Genomic DNA, 11,210 nt, shown 5'->3' on the forward strand with positions numbered 1-11,210 from the left:
TTTTTTCCAGAAGAACCCAATAGTAACTATCAGATACAAAATTATTTGCCACAGCTCTGATTATCAAGTGTAGTCTGTTACCTGGAGGGCAGAAAATGAGCTGATAATATTTTCCTTTTGAGGAGAGACTATGTAACCACTGGAAATTCTAGTATGGTCACTCGGGCTCAAAAGGAGAATAAAAAAATTTAAGAAATGTTTGTTAAGGAACAAGGAGCAACCTGGAAGATACAGATGAGCCAAGGTCAGAGTAGGCGTTGGTTCTGGTCTCATCATCAGGACAGGGGCTACTGGGAGTAAAATCCACATCATCTCCTTCCCCATAGTCTTCAAACTGCTCTTCATTACTGATCAGAGAGGCGGTGGAATAAGTGGAGAGGTCAGATGCTGCAGAAGGGTTGTGAGGACTTGCCCTGAAACAAGAGGTCGAAACATCCGGAAGGCCATCTTAACAGCATCTCACCTCACATGGAATGCTGCACCTTTTCAGTCCCCTCACTCCAGTTTTTAAAAGGGTTACAAATTCAAGTGACAAACACATCTGATATGCACTGAGAATCTACAAACAAGCTACCAGTGAGATGGGTTTGGATCAACACCACTGCACTTTGAATAGCACAACTCAGCAATTCTCAGCCATTGCTTCCATGTGGTGGTGAAGATTTTGGCTGAAGGCAGGAATTATGCAAACATCTCCAAAATGCACAGGGATGTGTGCAAGACTGAGGCAGTCACTGCATTCCCTAACCAGTTTCCCAGAAGCCCCCAACTCCCACAGCCCATGAACTCCAGCCACCCTCTTTTGTCAAGAGCCAAACTTCAGCTCACCACGTGCCAGATGAGCTGGGATATGACCACATATGACCCCTCAGACCACAGATGTGATTTCCCAGCCCTTCCTTCCATCATGACAAAACGTGCCTTTCAAAGGAGATATGGACCACAAGAGAAAGCTGCTTTATGACCACTAGTATCTAATATTGCACCAAACAGGCAGGGAACAGTCCTACAACCAGAGAGCTGGAGCAGACAAAGGTACACAGCTCAGCAGAGCCAGGCACATGGCAGCCCTGATGCATGCAACTGCCTGTGGTAGCTGAGCCAGGCTCCAGGTGGATTCGGGGGAGATAGCATGCACCAACCAAACAAGGCTGACACAAACATGACCAGCCAGTCATTTGCTCCATAAACAAACAGCCTGGAGCCTCCTTGCACAGCAGCAGGCTGCACAACAGGATCTGCCCCTGGAACAGGGCTGCCTGTCAGGCTTACTCTTCAAGGATGAGATTCCTTACCTGCAGCAGACTACTAGCCAGCCTCACAAAGCTTCCTGCAAGATTGAGAGACTTTCTATCTGCTAATGGCTTGCTAACTTGCTATATGATTTGAGTGATATAAAGGACTAATTGTACATGTACAAATATTTCAGACAAACTGTTAGCCAGCAGGTCCATTCTAAACCACATGACCCAATGGAAAAGTCTCCTTAACAGTTTTGTCAGACCCTGTTTTTTTTTTTTTAATCTGTGACTTTGCCATCACAAATTCTAAGTCGTGTAAGTTTTGCTTCTTCTCTCTTATAGTGACATTAAACCTTATCTGTGACAACCTCAGAGGATAAAGCAAGATTTTAGTAGCCACATAATAATTTCAGGAGTTCCCAAACCCCTTAGATGGAGGGGGCAGGATGCACAACATCCCACCCCCATTCAGAAGAGCCTGAATTATACAGTTTGAAGGCAATACACTTATTTCAAAAGTAATATAGCTAAAGTCTATCACTCTGAGGACAGGTGCTTAGAAGAGCCAGGAGTCACAAGGCAAGGAGAAAAGCTTGATGAAGAACTGACAAAAAACTGGAATTAGCTTGATAAAGTATCTGAGATTGATAAGGCAAGTAGGAGAAGGCCAGATCTCAGCTAGCTGAGAAACTCAGGAGAGCAGGAATGAGGCTGCACAGAGAGCACCTGAAGAGACCAGAAAAGAAGACAAATGAGGAAAACTCAAGAGGAGCAAACCAAGATGACAAGCCAGAAGTAAGGAAGAAAGCGCAGAGGCTTACAAAGCAGGCCCAGCTGTGCTTTGTCCTGCTCTACTGCATTAACACAGCAAAGCAAGATTAAATCAGATTGAGTCCCTTCCCCTACAACTCAGCTTTTACCAGCATTCTCCAGATACACACCTGTAAAGAGTCAAGTTAGGATTACTGAGACACTCCTGTGTTAATAGCAAACCATGGTTATAGACACACATGCCAGGACACCCTGTGTTAAACACAAATTACTGCTGCACACTAATGGTCACATAAAGTTAGAAACACGCAGAATTAACTTGGTACATGGAGCTGCAAAGCAAATCAGCAGTGCCCATATCTTCAGATAATTACACAAACAGAAAGCTAAAGCAACATTCCCCATATTGTGCTGCTCTGTGGAAAGTATTTTAACCCCAACATACAAAGGGCACAGGAACACAGAAGGTTCTAAGTTTTGGGAGAAGCCAATAAAGGGATCCTTTCTGAAAAGGGACAACCCAAAATTGTCACTTCAACACATAAAACGTAATTCCCACAGGTGCCCGCAGAACATGTCAGAAGCCAGGGACAAGACTGTCCAGGTCCTTTAAGTGCTCAGACATCTACCTCCCTTATATTTTACATTTATATCCAATTTCTAAATCCTTTAGGCATCTTCAGCCTCCCCAAGGAGGAATCAGCCAAATAAGAGCTCCTTCCTCCTTGGTCCTTTTACATATGACTCAAAAAACAGGGCTGCCATGGGGCAAAGCCACCACTCACTTGTCACCAGGCAGAAACAGGACACCAAGCATGCCATCCTTCTCCTCACTCCGACACACGTCGGAGGCCTCTGAGCTCTGGGCACTCTCAATAGCACTGTCCATGTCAGACTCATGGTGAACCTCCTGCTGTGCTAGAGTCATTGCGTCCTCATCAGGGAAGAGCTCCGACTCGCTGTAGATGCCTTCGCTGTCCAAGTAGGTGCAGTCCTGGATTTCACCACCCTAGCAAAAGAAGAATGAGAAGTCAATTCGTATCATCCTTTAAGGCAACTAAGAGGATTCAGGGGAAGCAGTAACCCACTCTCCAAATAGCCTGGTAAGCAAGAATGGTACTGATTAAAGCCAAAAAACAAAAAGCCTGATGTGCTTTTCAAAAGACCAGGTCCTACAAACCTTCAGGGTAGCTTGCACTTCCCATACAGCTTGAATACCATCCCTGACCTACTGTCTCTATTCTATAGGAGAGTTATAACAAGACTGTTATAAAATGCAGTCAGTTTTGCCCCAATTTAATGTCAAAATGCAATCAGAGTAGTAAATATCCCCAAATGTTTTTAATCTAGAAAGAGTTATCCTTTGTTAGAAGATTATCACAGGACCGACTCCCAGCCACCTCATGTATTAACAGATCAATTAACAGAAGCAAACCAGGTAAGTACAACAGCTTACTTTGTTTTTGTGGCTAGGCAAAAATCTATATGACAGTTATTAAAAAAAATTATGGTAAGTCCTGCTGGCAATCAGAGATTTCAGAGAGCCAGAGAGAAAACAAAAAGCTTCAAAGCCATCTGTTCCTTCTTCCTGGAACCAAATCCTCATCAAGTATCAACTAAACTAAGGCATCATTCTCATCTCTGCAACACTTCCCTGTCGTTGCTCATCCCCTCCCTCTCGTTCTTGCCCCATGAACATTCACAATAATCAAGGCAAGCTGCTTTCTGTTTTCTTGTCCTTGAGAGACAAACAAACAAAAAGATTCTTTGATGAAAAAAATAAAGCCTAAGATTTCACTGTCCTTTTTTTGCCACGTGGAAACACAGCATTGTCTTGGCAGCTCCCATCAGTGACACAAAAGCTACCTGAGGTCCCATAGCACTGCTCTGATCCAGAGCTCTGCTTTCACGCTCACCTGCAAGCCACACAGGCAGCTTCACCTCTGAACTGCTGCCAGCAAGCCAAGACAACCACACACTTAAAGCACAGTCTACTGGCACATGTAACAAAGCATTTCATCCAGGAACACTCAGCCCTCCTGCCCAGAGCCCTGCACTGCTGTGTGTCCCAGCTGCTCCATCAGCACTCACCCGCCTTCCAGGCATCCTCTGCTGCCCAGGACACTTCTCTGCTACTGCCATGGAGGATTAAACTCATTTTTCAGAACCAAAGATATTCTATGCCTATGAGAGCGATTTCTCCTTAGTGGCTTTTCCAACTCAATATAAGAGTCAGAAGCCAGAAGATGCAGCTCTCTCAGATTTGCACCAACTGCTATTAGAAATGCAGGCCTCGCTTTCCATTTTTTTCTGAAATATTTATATGCCTGAAAATCCTGTTGTAAACTCACGTTTACAATATTTCAGCAGTATCCAGGAGTGTTTGTTTACTCTAACATCTCTTCTTTGTGCCCCACAGGCAAAGAGCTCCCATTTCTCTTAAAACATTTAATGCAATTAGGCTCTGACTGCCATTATAGAATTGCACCAGCTGGCAAAAGCCGGATCCAAGTGGGAAAAAGAGACGCTCAGCACACAGTGGATCTGTGAAGCATGAGCTTGCAAATCAGGGCAGGAAAGAAGAAAAGAACTCTACACAGCCCTACCTCCCAATTAGCATCTCTTTTGAGAGGTCTTGGAGAAATGTCTGCTTAAGCAAGTCTTTACAGCACACAAATCTCACCGGTATTAAAGAAGCTCTCACAAGGCAGTAAAGGCCAAGAAGAGTTCCATGTAGATAACAACACACTTTTTTTCCTGATAGTAGCATCCTAGATGCTCTTCAAAAAACAAAAAGTCCATAAGCAATTAAATACGCAGTGTTGTCTATAAAGACTAAGGGCTCACTTCTCCTCCCTATTACTTTCTGGCAACCCCATGTACTTGTATTGGTGTTCAGACCCCCAGCTGCAGCACAGACTGTGCCATACACTGCAGTAACTCCAGCACGGCCTCTCCAGCTCCCTCCATTGCACTGCCCTTCAGTGCAGCCACCACCACACTGCTCATATGGGAAGCTTTTCTCCCACAGCCTCAATAACCTTTAGAAGAACACAGATGAAACGCCTTGAAAGCAAAGAGCATGAGTTAAGACAGCTGCCACAACAAGGAGTCAGGACTGGAGCAGTCGCTTCTCAACAATAGCTGGCACCCACGTGTTGCTGAGTAATGCTGGGAGATATTTACATTTGTGTAATTGTTCAGTGATCACAGTTTCTCACAGCACCCTGGTTTCAGTGCTGCTTTACAGGCCACACCTGAGGGAACTGAACTCCAGAAAAAAAAAAAAGAAAAAAAAAGGCTGAGTGCAGTGCTCTCCAGTTACTCCTCCACAATTAAGTATCTACTGTACCAATTTAGAGCTTGGCAAGAACAGGCATTATTCAGGCACTCCTAAAAGAGCTAGCTGAACCCCAAGCATTATATTATAGATTAGGAGACACTTTTGTCCTGAGTCACCTGTTTTCAGTGCACAGGCATGGCCCAAAACCAGAAGGAGAAAGAAAAGGGTTCTGATGCCCTGACTGTGAATCACCGCTGCTCCTTGCGGCACCCTGTGTGGGCTGAGTTAAGAGAGATGAAACTGCTGCTTATGGTCCTGGAATATTCACATTAGAAGTATACCGAGTTTAAACGACAGCAACACAATGTAGCTGCGAGTAGCAGTAAGCACCGAGTACTTTGCACTTTACCTAACTGGCTGCTTAAGATATCTTCAAGTGCTTCACAGGCAGCGGGCCAGGCTTGTGTAGCAACTGTTGAATATTCAGCAACAGTTTGCTCTATAGGAGCACCTGCTGCCCGGAGATCCGAGGCCACTTCACGGGAACTAATGAATTCCCTTCCTTGAGAGAGGCAATTGTGCGGCTGCATTGCAGACAGACGAGCAGGCACGGTCTGCCTTCACACAGCCACCCCAAACAGGAGCAGGAGCCAGCCATTCCCATGCACTGCTTCTGACCTGTGGGGCAGGAGGAGGCACCAATGCCCAGTGGGCACGGCAAGACAGCTCAGCCTTGCCTGCAGCAACCCGGCTGGGCTTTTCCAGGTTGGAAGCAATCCCTAAAGCAGGCACACAGCGCAGCTGGGAGCTGTAACTGGGCTGACAGGCTGTGTGACACACTCACTTCAATATGTTCATGCTGAAGAGCAGTCCCGCTTAAAATTCACTCCCACCACAGCCCAATCACCAGCACTGCTGACACTTCCGCAGCTTCAAAGTATTCCAGAGGGAACAAGGAAGGCAAGATGATCCGAGCCTCACCGCGTGCAACGCAATCAGCAGGAGCCAGCACCACCACATACATCATCTGAACAAAGTCCCTCAGAAGGATCCTGCCCCTGACCCGTGCCATCAGAAAGCTGAACCCATCAGCAGCAGGAGAGATGCAAGCCTGGGGTCCCTGCACCCTGCCCTTCCATTCCTTCTCAGCAGAAGTGGGAAGAGGTCACACGGCAGCATGCCAGGCTTGAGGGGTCTCAGATAAAATCGTACTTACTGTTGCACACCCACCACGGAGGAAATGCAGGCAGCCACCTTTCTTCAAGCAGCCATTGCACTCAAGTTGTCTCCTAATTACTGGGTGATGAAGAAGGGCGTGAAGCATTTCTAACCGATGCGTTCTAGAAACACACCACTCCCATATAAACATCAGTACGTTTACACCATGTGACCTATAAACTTTTTAGAGCACACCTTCTTCCCTCAAAATATTTTCCAGTTGTCAGACAGGCATAGAGATGTCCACCAATCCTCTGCTCTGACCTAATAGGAGGAAACTGTCAGAGGAAGACACAGAAGCGCTGTCTCTGTGCCCAGGAGGAGGAAGGAACACATGGCTGCAGCTCCTGCCATGCCTCGCAGCCTTCAGACAGCTTCCTGGGGCAGCATGGAGGGGAGAAGCAGTGCAAACTGCTTCCATCTCCTGCTGCAGCACGGGAAGGGCACCATGTTTCTCCAAATAGCTGAGAGTTTAAAATCTCCAAGGGTTCAAGATGACTGTGCAGAGTGTTTTTACTGAACTATTCAAATAAGAAGCTATTTCAGGGCCACAAATTAGGTTGCTCAACGCATTAGCTTCCTCCGATTGTGTAGTTACTCAAGTCTAACACTTGAAGTTCCATTTAAGGCAAAGCCTTGCACACCCCTGCTGCAGCCACTTTGGGGGCAAGTTTATCCCTGAGATCCAAATGCTGCCACCAGGACAGCGTGCTGGAGAGTCCCAAGGCAGGGACAAATTCTGGATATGCTGCAGCGTGCTGCAAGCAGATGCTCCACACGTTTGCACCTCACACAAGTGTGAGATTCAAGGACAGCAGGTTTGGATGAAGGGCCCAAGTCTCAGCCTCTGGGCTGCTGATGCTGAACCACTCGAGCAGAGGTTCTGAAAGGCTGCTCTGTGTGCTGGCAGGGAACTGATGTGCCTTTTCCAAGGAGGAATCTCAGGCTGGAGCCAGCCCGGGAGCAGCAGGAGCAGGAATGTTTACAGTCCGCTACCTGTCACTGTAATTGGCCGTAATGGACATGCCAGACCTCATCACGCACAGGGGCTAGATTCAAGCACTCCTTTTCACAGGTCATCGCTTATGCTCTGGAAGCTTTAACATTAAAAGACTTTAGCAGACAGCTAATTTGATCCTCTAAAGAAACCAATAAAAAGAAAGGCTCTTTCCCAGCACTTTGAAGCTGCATCTCATCACTCCCCGGGCTGCTTCCCACTGCTGAGCTATTGTATGCTCACCAGTTGTCACTGCAGGCTCAAAGCAAGGAGCAACCCTTTGCAGGAGAAGAAAACATCCCAGCCTGCAGCGCTAGGATGGGGTCAGCACATCAGCCAGAGTTCAGGATAAAACCCACCCGGCCATTTGGCACCCTGTTCCAGTACCCATCAGGGCCACTCCCAGTCTGGACTGCAGAACAGCTTGCATTCCCTTTCACATATCCATCAAAAGAAGTGCCAAGAGGCCTCATGCTGACCTGCTGATAAGGATGTCACAAGTATCAATTAAAAACTCCTAAGGTAATCACTCCTCCAAGTACAGGAACTAAACCTAATCACCTGAAGAAGCACCTGTAACATCCCGGGCACAAAATGCTGTTGGCTGTGCAAGCTGCCAGCCACCTGGTGCCACAGCCACCCAGCACAGCCTGCAGCAGTGTTCCTGCACCCACTGACCCGGGGCAGGGTGTCCGAAAGAGGCAGCAGGAGCTGAAACACACTCAGCTCAGCATCACCTCTGCACAAAGCAGTGCCAGCCCTTGGTTTGAAGGGCACAGGTATACAGCAAAAATGGGTGCTGTGTGGTATCTGCCCCAAGAACTCTGCATAGCAGGTAAGGTGTGACAGCCTCCTGAGAAGCCGTGGCCTTGAGACAAGATGATCTCATCACAAAGCAATGATGGGAAGACAGAGAATGTCACACTGATTTGGGACCATGTCCTGGGACTGACACTTGAGTCTGCCCCGTTCCACATGCTGTTTTAGTGCCAGTGCAGCTACCAGTAGGACAGAGCCAACAGCAGCGTTTACCAGCACATTGGCAGGGACAGCCAGTGACAAAATTATAGAGGCTGCTTTGCCCTGAGCACCACACAGCCAACCACAGGCTGGTGTCACAACAGCCCTCACTGACATGCAGGAAGCACAGAGCTGCAGCTCCCAGCCTGGACACACAGTATGGACCAGCCTGCAGGCCAGGGCTCAGAGTTCTGTCTGCGTTATTTCAAAACAGCTCTGCAAGTGAACACTTATATTGTGTGAAAGAGAGCAGGAGGCTGCTCACAAAGAAGTGTCTTTATTTTAAGCCTCTTAATAGAAGCACAGCCCAAGCATTCACTTTGTACTTCAGTTTAATTACCCACGTCCGTGAGTTACAGGATACCCTTCCCAGCCACTGTTTGCTGCTGAGGAGGCAGCTGAGCCTATGCCATAGCTTGTTTTCCTTGACAAGCCTCAAGGTCACCTATTGGGTGCTGGATAAACAGCAAAACCTTGCATCATGCCTGCAAGGTGCTGCGGGCACAGAGCTCTGCACACAGCACTGGGCTGTGGGGAGGGAAAAGTCGTCCAGGAGCAGCAGTGAGCAGAGTGAGGAGCAGCACGAAGCATGCTGTCACACAGTGACAATACTGCCCACGTCTAAGCTCTTAGCAGCAGCCCTGGTCAAACTCCTTTTCCACAGGGAGTTGGGGAACTTTCGCATGTACTCCTCTTCTATGTTACTGTAAGTGTGACCTCCAGGAAATAAAAGCATCTGAAGATAAATAAAGGAAACAAGATTTCTACCTCATACCATGTATTTCTGCCTTCCTACCCAAGAGGGATAGATTACACTACAGTCTATAAAGATGAGGAACAGGAGTGATTTCAGATCCCAAGGGGTGGAGAAACATCCCAAGCTTCCATAGCACACAAAGAAATCCAGCCACGCTTGATAATAAGTAGTTTATGCTGGCAAACAGAGGGAAAGCATTAAGGATGTGGCTTTGCTCTAGTTTACATGGAAGCACTTCCCAGAGCTCATTGGTCAGTCTGAAAACAGACAAGCCTAAAAAACGAGTTCTCTTTATGCTTAGGAAACACCGCAGTAGTGCTGAAGTGCAGATCTTTGTGAGCAAAAGAGCTCCAGGACCTCAGCAGCCCTTCAGCAGGCGGCTGAGCAAACCAAAGGCTGAGGAGCTGCAGGAAGAACTGGAATTGCAGCCCTCACACAGCAAAGCTCGCGAGTTCTGAACTTGGAAAGTTTTCAGCCTCCGCATCTGTGTCTAAAAGGATTGGTTTGTTTTATTGTTATTGAAAGACTCAAATTCTTACAACAAAGTGAATAAACTGTAGTTGTAGATGGGCTTCTCTTTACAAGAGTTTTAAGTCTGCCAAGCACATCACAGTGCTCAAAACATGACAAAGACAAGTTAAGATCCCAGTGAACTTGGGCACATTCAGCAGGCTGCTTTTTCACTTATATGATAAAATAAAAAACAACCCACCATGGTTTATTGTGGAGTTTGCAGCCACGCACAAGCAGGAGGAGATATTTCTATCCTTGAATCCTCACAGACAAAACAAACAGGGATTGAGCAGAAAATGTTTGTAATAACATTCATCTGCACACCAAAAACGAGATTCCAAGCAGAGTCCCATCCAAAGACGCCCTGCTACTACACAGCCCTACGGCTGCAGCACTGTGCCCCAAGCATGCTTATGCTGGCAGAAAGTGCTTACAGAGTGCATCTTATGTTCAGTGCAGACTTCAACCTAAAAGACTGTAGGAAGACCAACAGGAATTCAATTATTATGCTACGCTTCAGAATTTAAGGGGTCAGTTACCCAAACACAGTGAGTGAGTACTTGGAGTCTGAAGCCCAGCTAACAGCACAGCAGCCCCCCAGGAGTTTTACAGTCACTTAGAACATTTCACTAGAACACTACAACCAAAACACTGAAAGAGTGGAGAAAGGTGTGCTCCCACAGGGAAACATGCTGGTTAATCAATAACTAAGCAAAGCTATTCCATTCCTCTCCTGTGTTGGAAGGGAAATGTTCCGCCCTGCAGCTTCTGCATATGGCTGAGATCCCCCCACAAAGCAGGGCCATCTGCACAGCTTCCCAGGGGCAGCCGTCATCCGCTGCAACACTTCCAGTAGCAAAGTTAAAGGACACCAACTGAAAGGGGTTATAAAGCTGCTTAAAGCCCACCACATCCAGCAATGGGAACAGCTCAGGCTCCTCTCTGTTTGGGCAGGCACTACCAAACAGCTAAAAGAAATTCCACCATCTCCTCCCATCGCATGAATAACATTTTGCGGTACCAAATGTCTGGTGGCAACACCACACTGCTCCCCCCAGTCCAGGAACCTGAAGGACCATTGGCAGAAAGTCCTTTGCATTGCTGATGCGACCACACTTCATTTCTTCTCGTTGACAGCCAATAAACCATTAGGGAAAGGCAACCGGCCCACGGGCAGAGCAATCCCACACCTGGCCGGAGTGAGGCCATACTTAACGGGAGCAGCAACAGTAATACACCAAACGGGACTGCAAGGTCCACATTATGCTGGCAAAGGGGCTCGAACACAGGCAGCACAAAGGCCACACCGCGAGGTTTCTCCCGGATAAAGCTGCCGGTGCCCGCAGAGCCGCTAACCTCGTACACCTGCCGGAGGAACGATCGCGATCGCCATCGCTGCACCGCAGAGCC

General features: G+C 47.4%; 1 protein-coding gene across 1 annotated transcript in view; it reads right to left on the minus strand.

Moving 5' to 3' along the window:
* The window catches only part of RAB11FIP4 (RAB11 family interacting protein 4), a 23,242-nt gene extending 16,710 nt beyond the window's left edge, over positions 1–6,532 (minus strand). The window contains exons 1-2 of the mRNA XM_031556353.1: positions 6,512–6,532; positions 2,798–3,021 (exon numbers count right to left, since the gene is read on the minus strand). Coding sequence (XP_031412213.1) covers positions 2,798–2,940 — 143 coding nt within the window. The 5' untranslated portion in view covers positions 2,941–3,021; positions 6,512–6,532. The remainder of the gene's footprint in view (positions 1–2,797; positions 3,022–6,511) is intronic.
* Between the last annotated feature and the right edge of the window lie 4,678 nt (positions 6,533–11,210).

This window comes from Meleagris gallopavo, chromosome 20 (assembly GCF_000146605.3).
Source record: "Meleagris gallopavo isolate NT-WF06-2002-E0010 breed Aviagen turkey brand Nicholas breeding stock chromosome 20, Turkey_5.1, whole genome shotgun sequence".
NCBI classification, from domain to species: domain Eukaryota; kingdom Metazoa; phylum Chordata; class Aves; order Galliformes; family Phasianidae; genus Meleagris; species Meleagris gallopavo.